The following is an 11,434-nucleotide window of genomic DNA, read 5'->3' on the forward strand; positions in this document are numbered from 1 at the left end:
AGTCAACTCCAAACAACTAAAGAATTTTGGTTTGTCATTACAGGAAAAGCCCAATGGATTAGAGTATCATTAGAAAGGGTATTTTATTTCAGTAATTCAATTATTTATAGCCTTCCCATGGCAGAATAAGATTTAAAATAGTTAGTTTTTTTTTAATAGGAAATGAGATACTTGACTGGTTTAAATCCTACTTAAAGAACAGGGACTTTTTTGTGTCATAACTCTACATCAGAGACCACAAAAATCACACGTGGGGTTCCCCAGGGGTCCATTCTGGGTCCCGTCTTATTCAATAACTACAAGATCCCATATAGCTCACAATAAATAAATAAAAAAGAACAACATAACATTTCCATAACTATGCATATGACACGTAGGTCTAAACCATGATGACTAGGGACCCATTCAAGTGCTGAGTAACTGTTTAGAAGAAATTAATACATGCATATGCCAAAATTTTCTTCAACTGAATAGAAACAAAACTGAAGTAATAATGTTTGGACTAAAAGAGTTAAGATTGGAATTAAGAGTTAGCACACAGCTTCAGTTATTTCAGCTAGTAACCACTGATCAGGCCAGAAAATCAAGGTGTAGTGATGGACTCAGACCTGAACATTCAGAGGCATATAAAGACAATAATAAAGTCGGCCTTCTATCACCTGAAGAACATTCCCAGGATTGCCTTTGATTAAACACCATTAGATTAAAACAGCACTGTGTAACTTCCGGCCACTAGGGGCACTAGACCTGTAACTTCCAGGTTTACCACAGCTAAAGGCCACTGTCACAAAATTAAACAGCCTCCCTCCGTTTTGGAATCTGATAGCAGACCATGTTGGACCAGCAGATTGATAAATCATGGAGTTTCTTGTAAAGACAAGGCCACATTCACTCCCCGAGATTATTTTCCCATTGAAATGAAAAGAGGACAAGGCAGAGCCAGGGGGAGAGGGAGGGGGAGCTCCAGAAGCCGTGGAAGAGAAAGACAGAGCAAAAAACAGGCTCAATCATCTGATTATGAAAGGCTGCAGGAACTTCAACAGAGGAAAATAGCTGGCATGCAGGTGTGTGAACTATAGTAACTGTATTTTGTAATAATAACCATGGCCATGACAAACTTTGACTCGAGGATGAGAAAAGTAGAAGCACCCATGGTTATAGCTTTCATGTTTAAGGGGAGCTCAGACCGCCGTAAAGCAATGCTCCAGGTCACATGACTCATTCAAAGCCGGATCCTCACCTCTCAAGTTACATACATTTTTAAGAAGGGCAGCCTGAAATGAGCATCCATATGCACCAAGTGTTGTACATTGAACTGAAAAATCATTTAATATACCACAAATGAAGCTAATAGTTCAAAACTTACACTGCGCTGCTTTAAGTTTCTAGTCCAGGTTACCATGACCTGTGTTTTATGCTCTTTTACCACTGCAGTGAACCTCCTCTCTGTAGTTAATTTTGTTATGTTCTATTACTCCTCTCTTGGTTTCTCTTCATTGATTGCCAGTACATTTTAGAACTCCATTGACTCTTAAAATGCGGCTAAAGTCTTCCATTAACAAAATATATATTTTTTTTTTACATTTTGTTAAAGTGTCGTGTCAAACATTATTTATGTCCTTTTCAGTAATCAGTTTATTGAAGAACAACAAACCCTTCTTATAATTGAAAACTATCTTTGTAACAATCTCTTTTATGTTTCCACTGGTATTTTGCTTAGTATTTTCTGGCGAGGAGCTCCAGGTTTTTGAGGTTGCAACTTCTACTTGCCATCACTCTAATCCTTTGCTCACACCATGGATCCACTGGATTAAAGTTGGACTCTGCCTGGTCCACACCAAATAATGTAATACTTCTAGTCAGTAGAAACATGTTATACAAACACTTTATACCAAAATCTGTCTGGGGTATGAATAATTTGGGACTATATAAGTATATATATCTATATATCGATCAATCAATCGATCAATCAATATATAGATGATACATTTGATGATCATGTCTTATAGCTAAACCTGACATTTGCTGTTTCAGAAAATTTGATTATATAAGAAACACACTGGACACATTCCACAAGAAATGCAACATGTAGGTCCAAAGAGTATGGCAAATTCAATTGTCCATGTGACAAAGGTCCACAATTACATTGATTGCACAGGTTGTATACCTGACAACTCTGAATATAAATGGGAAACATAAGGGAGGGGGGGCGCTCAATTTGAACAGATTTTCTGAACACCCTGGTTTTATTGTTATAGGTTGCATTAAGTTAGCCCAAGCAAGGTAGCTTCAGGAAAGCCAATGTTAGCCCCTGTAGCCCCACCTAATAATCATGGAGAATCTAGCCAATACACACGAGGGCTGGGTTCTGCATTTCCTCTGTTTTGATTGAAGACATAATAGGATCTCAAATAATGGGCTTCACAATTAAGGTTTCTGTTTATTTCAGAATTTTTTTTGGTGTCCAAAATTCTGTTTATTTGTCAAAGTTGTTCAGTCTGACAAACCAACAAAACAAAGGCAGTACCTAGTTTTATCAGATACTTTATTTTAGCCCAGACCTGTACACAAACAGTCAGGTTTTTTTTTTAAACAATTTTGAACTCAGCGCAGTGGAGATTAAAATACCACAAGGTCTTACATATTTATCATAATAAACTTTCCCTTGAGTGCCTAGGCAGTGTGTCTGAATGGTGAGAGAAAACTGCATCAAGGTTAAAACAGGATGTAAAAATCTTGTATCAACCACACAGATTCCATTCAACACTATGTACAGACTTTTTCTTTAAGGCCCCACAGGCAAAATCTGCTCTCTTCACTCAAAAGGGCTTTCATCCCCCTCTCTGGCCTCTTTACAGCTTTTTCTCAATGAGCTGATAGTGCAATAGATTCTCGCCAGTGACATGTGGATGGCGTGAGAAAAAAAAAAAAAAAAAAAGAAAAGTGCTGCAGGTTTACGGTGGCATGGCTGCAGCGGGACCGAAAGAGTGCTGGCAGATGGGCAACATACACTTGGTGAAAGGGCAGCTGGCACATAGCCTCTCAAAAAAAGGACTACTTTACATGGAAATTAATACAACTCCAGCGAGTGGGACAACAATCTTACTGGTACCTCCTGTTTAAGAAAAATGAAATAAAATAAGGTAGGTGTCCATCAGCCAATACAAAAAAGGTCACAAAAGGCTGTCTGATATAGCTTGTCTCAAATGCTGAGACAGCTGGTGGGTGGCGTACGTGTGGGTTTAAGGTATCGACTTGCATGAGCCTCAGGAAACACCCACTTACTGATAACCTTTTCTCCAGCCCACGTTTTTCCTTTATTGTTTAACTGAGACCGTTTTAAACTAATTAAAAGCTAAACATCAAGGAAATTACACGTTTGGGACAACATTTGGTTGATTTATATGAAATTCAATGTGCTTTATTCATAAGAAAAAGGTACACAGCAAAACACACAGCATTCAGGTAAACAAGTGCTAAAACATACCAGATTAGTTCAGTTTAAAATAATTGCACCTATTCGGCTCCAGTTACAAAGGCACCAGGTCAGCTTGTAGCTGACAAATATAGTGGAAGAATGTAAATACATTTAACTGCTACATAACATCTTGAAATACAAAATGAGACTGTAGCTGACCACGTACAGAGGCTTCTGTGCGTGCAAGTTTCTAAAAAGAAAAGCCACATGGCCATGGCATATTGTCAAATGGCGCAAATACAGTAGAAACAAGTTCCTCATAGACGCTGAATGCAAATGGTAGATTTATTTTCCTGCTATGCAAAGAGGCCCTGGCTGTGAACAGATCTGCATACGGTGAGTGTATAGTTGTGTGTCCTATGCTAGGCTAAGAGTCTACATTCACTGAAAAGGCCACGTGGAAGAAGTCGGTTGAATTGGTAAAACGTATAGCAAATAATAAAACAAACCACCAATAAAAGCACAAATGGTCGAGTCTTTTCATTACTCCAACACACAACACTGAACATAAGCATCAGCATTTAACCCTAACACAGAATCACTGTCAATAACATCAACTACTTCAACAACAGATGAAGTTAAAATGAAATAAAGCTTAGTGTTGGTAAAACAAGTGAACATGAGTCACTTTAGAGTCATGCCACTGGATTTATTAGAGTGCTTCGTTCCGCTGGGCCCTCACAAATCGTGCAATCCACAAACTAGGTTGGCAGGCACTGCGATATCTGCAAAATAAGGGGAAAATGTGTTTTTAAAAGTCGGAGTTTATTATAGAGAGACAATCTTAGGATGAACTCAGTCATGACCACCCTCTAATATTTACAAGCCCTGTTTCACATTGTTACAATTCCCTTTAAATAGGGGTAACTGTGTCCCCTGTAAAAGTAAAATATGTGTTAATTTGTTACCAGCTTGGACTATTAGCATTTCACCTGATGGTCTGCTCCAAGAACCAATCACACTGTTTAATACATAGGTTGGTTGCACTTTGCACTAAACGTTCGACAAGGACTGATATCCAACTCAACAAGCTATTCTCTTGAATAATAATATTCTGATTAGTAAAAACTGTTAAATGGGTTGTTTTAAATAGTCCTTTTTTTTTACAAACATCTTTATCCACTGGCCATTTATATTGCTTGTGATTAATGCTGAGAAAAGTCAAAATTAAAAAAATTAAAATAAAATCTCAATTATGGTTGAAATATATTGCAATTTAGATTTTTGACAAAAAAATCATACAGCCCTACCACTTTTTAATTTAAAGCAGTTATGACAAAGTCTTTTCGTTAGAGCATCGTCACAACAGATGAACTGAGACAACTTCCTTCAAACCTTCACAAGAAAAGTCTCATGGCATATAATACATGCTCTGCATTTCAAATAAAAGAATTTCTAAAGCTAATTTGAATGGCTTACTCAACACATGGGACGTTCTGTAGGTAAAGTGGAACACTTGCTGTTCCCCGTCATATTCTATCCATTTCCATTGTTAAAATCGTCAGCATTCATCATTTTACGACTGATCAAAGTATAACAGTCTGACATAATTGTAGGTTAGTAACTATTTAAGTACCAATTTTCTTTGGGTTGGGGAGATTCAGGTTGTCCATGATATTCACAAACTCCTCCAAGTTCTTAGTTAGACGGGGGTTGTACTTGCGTTCCTCACCGACCGTAGTAACTGTCTGACCTAACAAGCACAAATACAGAAAGCTTTGTTACAAAACAACTGAAACATACACAGTAAAACTCAGTTTAAAAGAAGTGCACAAGAATTATAAGACGTAGTTCATTAACAACATCCAAACCATTTCTTTGCTGCAGTAAACCCTGAACAGCAATTTAATAAATATCATTGTAGTGACTCCTCTGAATGTTGAAAACTAAAATTTTTCAATGATAATGCTTGAAGCAAAAATCAGTTTTCACAGTTATTTTGTCAGCGTCTTTGAGGTGGGATGCAATTTTAAGAAATTGTGTATGAGGGTTTTCAACCAGCCTTTGTAGTCGTGTGCCGGGTAGAGGAGGCAGTGTTCAGGCAGCTTGAAGATGACCTCGTGGACTGACTGGTAAAGCCTCCTAGGAGAACCTGCAAAAACCAAAAAGGACCTAGATTACACCATGAACTGATAGATTTGTTTAAAATATTTAATCCATTCAAGACTGAGCTGTTCAAGTGGATTTCATTAATACAACACTGCCCCCATGTGTCCCCTGTGTTTATTGCACTTCTAAGAACTAAAACGTCCCTTAGAACAGGGGTTCTCACACTTTCCGTGACCAGGGACCACTTGGCAGTGGTAACATTTTTCCAAGGACCCCTTTAGATTCCTCATGCGGATAGTATTTTTAAACAGCCTTTTGTACTATTAAATACATTAAGAATTCCATATGTTTTTAAAATTATATATAAATAAGCTTAACCATTAGAGATTTGGTGGAGATTAGATCCTCATTCTCGATGTAACTGTTGTCATACTTCCTAATTTTAGCTGATTTGGCTTTTACCTTACTTGATGAAGTAGATGGAGTTAAATATTTGTCCATTGTGTTACTTAGCTCAACCCCAACGCATCCTCAGTGCCTCCTCAGGCCTAACAACATGCGTTTCACGGACCCCCAACCTGTGGTTCGCGGACCCCCGGGGGGTCTGGGGACCACAGTTTGAGGGCCGCTGCCTCAGAGCAAGGAGAAGAACATATGCTTACCCTGCTGGAAGTCTGTTCTGCCACAGCCTCTGATGAGCAGAGCGTCCCCGGTGAAAGCCATGCTCTCATCGCCCAACACCAGGGTTACACACCCGTTGGTGTGTCCCGGTGTTTCTCTCACAGTCAGATGCTGGATATGAAAGAAAAAGAAGAAGAAGAAAAAACATTAGCTGGACACATTTTTCAATCAGTTCTATTTTGTCTAGCTGTTTCAACTAAGATGCCTCACTATTTACCATGCAGTAGAAATAAATTCACAACACATAGATAGAAAAACCCAACTTCTGTTCTCTTACATGTTTGCCGAAGGTGATCTCCTCCCCCTCTGACAGCTGAATATCTGCAGAGGCACCGCTGTGTTTAGAGATGGCGCTCTTCAGTCCCTCGATTTTTTTCTTCATCAACCCAGTGCTGGTAATGTGGTCTGCATGGCAGTGAGTGTTAACTATCATAAAAAAAACACACACACAAAAAGCAATTAGGTGGCCTCCGTTACCTTTTTTTTTTTATTAGAAATGATTTATTACCAATAAGGAGATATGGCAATACTTTACTATTTTATTGCGGGAGAAAAGTCGACCTGCTGTGTGGGCTGATTCTCTATGTGGTCACGCCCACTGGCTAATTGCCTAACGGGACTACAACTATTAGCAGACACTGATAATCATCTGTCTTTGTAACATTGACTTTGCCCCAATATAGACTAGATAATCTACTTTTATGATTCTTAAGGAGAATTTCCATCATCCCGCTCCTACACATCTAGGCTCCAACAAAATCCTTTAAAACAACATGTCAAGGTGTATTTACAGCTGTACTGATCGTTGCGTAATCACAGAGGTGCCCTTCCCCCACTTGTTGCTACACACTGGCATTCAGCTCCTCTTGTATAATAGGGAATATTCCAGGTCCCAAAAATAAAGTCATGGATTGCAAACTAAAGCACCTCCAGTCATGACTCCTATTAAGAGAACAGTTTAGAAATTGTAAGTGACAAGGTGCAAGGAGCCTCTCTGTAAAGCACTCACTGCTTGAGAAAGTCAATAAAAGTTATGAAATGTTAAAGATAGCTTTATATTCAATATGTTACATATGAGCAACAGCAAGAATACTTGTTGCTTTTTGTTTTAGATTGAAGCAATTAGCTCATGGTATACACAGTATTTGAATATCTAAATATTGTGATGCTGTTTTTACTTAAGGTTATCATACAGTGAGAACCTGCTACCAATCCGTCCCTTAGTTCTAAGTCTGATTCTTCGCTTCTGTGAAAAGTTTAAGGTTTTTCGTACAACTGTGTGATTAATTTGCTCTTATTTGAATGCAGGTCTTCCAACAAATGCAAACTAAATCACATCAAAATAAATAAATTGCTAAACCAGATGACAATTTTTTTCTTTTTATATTCATTTAATCGTATCAACCTTTCTGGGCCTACACCGATTTGTCTGCCAGAAATCTGCTATGAAATGCGACCTTAAAAGATTCAGTAAAAGAAAAATGAAAAACATGATTGCTTTTCATGTCAAAGAAAAGAAAGTGACATGTTAAAAATAGACAAGGGGTTTCTTTTGAAAGACATCTTGGACACAATGAAGGTAATGTAGTTAAAAAGCTGTTAAAAATGTTCAATAACAGAACGCAGAGGAGCTACAGTTTCTCAAATCGTGCCCGGGGGGGAACTGGCATCTCCTGGCCTGGCCATGGTTGCATAGATACCTGCGACTTTTAGATTGAGGCCCAGCTCCTGCACAAGCTTCACGTCTCTGTCCAGGGTCTCCAGCACAGGATCAATGATGACCGCATCTCTGGTGTTTTTGTCTGCTAGCAGGTAGGTGTAAGTGCAGCTCTGTGACTCAAACAGCTAAACCGGAAAAACAAGAGCGTGTAATCAGCAGTCAGCATCATTCAGCGGGGTGTCAAACTCCAGTCCTCTAGGGCTAGTGTCCTACAACCTTTTGATGTGCCCCAAGTCCATCACACTGCCTGTATCAAGTTATTGTGCACTTTAGGCTCTACAGAATCCAGCTAATGACATTATTATGCGTTTCAGGTAGGCTGATGGAGAGACGGACCCAAAAGTTGCAGGGCGCTGACCTGACTGGAGCTTAACCCCGGTTTTCTTTTTCTTGTACGAAGCTGAGACAAACAACTAAATCAGAGAATTATAAATCAAGATGATCAAGTGAAGAGACCAAAACGTCTGCTTCTAGGTTAGGTTTCTCTGTCTGGCATGATGGCTCGCTGCACCCGCTTGTTAAAAGGAACTGTTTGTGCTCAATGTGTGCTTATTTGTGTTAAAGCAACCTAAGACAAAGTTGTTAAATGTTAAATAAGTGAAATGTTGCTTTCTGTTACTGCTGCCGTGTAGGGAGGAGCAGGACAGGAGTCATTCAGAGATGATCATCTGTTAACTGGAAAACACGACAACTGTTGCGATGCAGCGATAACAGTCTCTGAGCTCTTATTTACGGCTAAAGCACGAAGCATATTTATCACAGTAATGACTGCTAGTGAAAAAGAAGATTCGCCAGAATAACTCCCAAAACTATATATTTATCTAATTAATCCAGACAGTTTATTAGAATGATATTTACTACGTACTTAAAGTAAGCTAATGGCTAACTCTACAGCTTCCTGCTGTAAACAAATCGCACTCTCAGACCTGTTGGCACTGTTCACTAGTTTCCCCAGGAAAAAAATAAATAAATAAAAGTTCAAATATACACATACTTGTCTGAAGATCGGTGCTTCGGACTTCGCCATCTTGGAGCCGCACTATGTGATGTTTACTCGTAAGCCGCTCGACTTTACAACGCCTTGCCCGGATTGTGCCCCAATGACTGGAGCCGCCTGGGGTTGTTCCGCTTAAATGTCTTTTGGCCACGCCCACTTTACCTGACGCGACGGGCGTCTGAGCTACGTGATCTCCAAGGACGCCTCAGGACAAACACATGCTGGGCCACGACAATAATCTAAAAACTGCTTTGTCATTATTACTGCGCTGTTAATCTTATCAGATGGGTAGATATTAGTGTGGTTTTAAAGGCAGCAGTTGTGGAAAACACAACTGCAGCTAGAAATGTCTAACAACATTTGAACTCGTAAAGGAGCAATGAGCAAAATAACATTATTTTAGATAGAAATAACTAAAAAAAATTATTTTGTGAAGAATTATAGGTTTCTTTTTAGATGGACTATGGTTAAATGTCACACCATGTCTCAGTGTTGTTCTCCGCGGTCTCTTGTTTACATAGCCGGGCCGGCCGTGCTGTGTAGTGCATGTGAACAGCTGCCCCTCAGCCACACCGTGCCCACAAAATGCCACCGCCAGGCACATGGCGGAGAGCACGCCCAGCGGATCAAAACATTCTCTTGCTAACAGTTCTATAAAGTTACGAGCTACTTACTTCTTCACTAGACATGTTCCTCTTACAAGTGATGCTGTTTTGCTGTGTATTTATCTTTTGCAAAAATGCGTATACCAAGAAGGGGAAGGGAAATGGGAGCCATGCTGCCGCTGGAGCGGAGGTAGAAAGAGGCGTGGCTTGTTCCACATCTTGTTTTGGGCTCAGTCTGAATCTTTAGCCAAAGCGGAAGCATGTCAGCGGTCACCACGATAAGTGCTGTCTGAATAGGGCCGTCAGTAAGGAAAGAAAAGTAGCCTGTACGCCACCTCCCGTGGATAGTTTTGCCTGGGAACCCTGAGACGACCTTTACAGGTGCCAAGAAATCTTGAGGTATCCCACAATTCTTTGCCTGACATGACGGATTAGCACAGCCCCATCACGGAAATAAATTAAAATGTCCGGAGAAAGGGGAACACTTTCTAATTCAGTTTCAGAAAGCTGTAGGCCCGGATTTGACATCACGCATGTGCGTCTCCGTCATGCAATGACGTCAGAGTTAAAGCTGTCCGAATTCAACACAGCAATTCGAAGCTCCTTTCCTCCCCACAATAGTATTCTTACTGTTGACCCCATGAAAGGTCAAGGAACAGGAGCTAGGAAGGTATTAGGATGGATCCTTGGTCTATGGACAGTGCTCAAGCCTCACCTAGTGGTGAAAAATTGCAAATTGCTCCATTAAATTATGCACTTTCACTAATATTATAATATGAAATAGCAAGGCAGGGATGTTGTATTTGACTGCACTTTTGTTGATGAAGTGTAGTGTTGCTTTTCATTGCGCTCGCAGCACTGGATTTTCCTCAACACAATAAGTATTTTGTGAAAACATAAAAAAGTGTGAATAAGCAAGACCAGATCATGTGCTTACCTTATTCTAGGACATAGGGTTCCCAAACTTTTCAACCTGCAACCCCCAGAGTAACAACACCAGAGACTGGTGACCCCCTATTTGGCAGGGGGGGGGGGGGGGGGGGGGGGTTTTTTTCCTTTTTTTTGTTTGGAAATTGTAAAAGTCATAATATTACAAGAATGAAGTCAAAATTACAAGAATAAAGTCATATTTTTACATAAACTCTTACAAAAAAGTGCAAGAAATACATCTTTTGAGCACATCAGCATCAAATCATCTCACAACCCCCTAAGAAGGTGTCTTACAACCCCCACTTTGGGAACCCCTGTTCTAGGAAGCTCACCCAATCTGTCTCATCTCCAACCAAACTCTGGTGTGTGAACACAGTAGATAATTGTGCAAAGGAAAGCTTTAAGCACACGTTTTATCATCACGGGGCTGACTTGGGACCAACATTTATCTGGACACAAAGAAAGTCATTATAGGATTATATTTCCTTTTTTATTATAGATGTTTTGCAAAGACACAAAAAGCCATTTTTTAACTTATGTGCTTTACAGGGGTAAAAAAAAGACAAGACACAAAATTAGATCAAGTAATAATATAACTTTATTGATCTTAACAAACAGATAAAACAAGTGACAACTATTGTTGTCACTATGATCATGAAATGACTTAAAAGTGAAATTTAATTGAAGAGGCTGAGTGATTGATCGATTTAGCCACAACGAGGCAAAGTATGGCTGGAGTAGTCAAATCTAAGAACACTGTGCCAAGCAAAACATGGTAGTATTAGTCCCATGCTTTAAGGAAACATTTTCAGCTAGTCGCACCGCACAAAGTGCATAGAATGATATCAAATTATTCGATATGACTGTTTATCAACAGCTAGATAAAAATTTTAATTTGGACAATTTGGGGTGTCCAAACAGAACGCATCCAGAAAGGGTCTAACCTCAACCCTACTGAAAACTAATGGACTATG

General features: G+C 39.5%; 1 protein-coding gene across 1 annotated transcript; it reads right to left on the reverse strand.

Annotated features, from left to right (window-relative positions):
• Window positions 1-3,390: 3,390 nt before the first annotated feature.
• Window positions 3,391-9,058, reverse strand: ethe1 (ETHE1 persulfide dioxygenase). The gene is made up of 7 exons (XM_036135230.1): window positions 8,923-9,058; window positions 7,909-8,053; window positions 6,486-6,634; window positions 6,190-6,319; window positions 5,481-5,570; window positions 5,055-5,171; window positions 3,391-4,203 (listed from the first exon to the last, which is right to left on the reverse strand). Exons 1-7 carry the CDS (start codon window positions 8,953-8,955, stop codon window positions 4,157-4,159), a joined length of 711 nt encoding a protein of 236 aa, XP_035991123.1. The 5' UTR covers window positions 8,956-9,058; the 3' UTR covers window positions 3,391-4,156.
• Window positions 9,059-11,434: the final 2,376 nt, after the last annotated feature.

Source organism: Fundulus heteroclitus, chromosome 3 (genome assembly GCF_011125445.2).
Source record: "Fundulus heteroclitus isolate FHET01 chromosome 3, MU-UCD_Fhet_4.1, whole genome shotgun sequence".
Taxonomy (NCBI): Eukaryota; Metazoa; Chordata; class Actinopteri; order Cyprinodontiformes; family Fundulidae; genus Fundulus; species Fundulus heteroclitus.

What these genes read in the sequence shown, in the direction of transcription:
- ethe1 (XM_036135230.1), bottom strand. Translation starts at nt 8,955, where the DNA reads ATGGCGAAGTCCGAAGCACCGATCTTCAGACAA. An exon ending in AAGCACCGATCTTCAGACAA is followed by an intron (nt 8,054 to 8,922) that starts GTATGTGTATAT and finishes TTTCCGGTTTAG; the next exon opens with CTGTTTGAGTCACAGAGCTG. An exon ending in CAGAACAGACTTCCAGCAGG is followed by an intron (nt 5,571 to 6,189) that starts GTAAGCATATGT and finishes TGGTTTTTGCAG; the next exon opens with GTTCTCCTAGGAGGCTTTAC.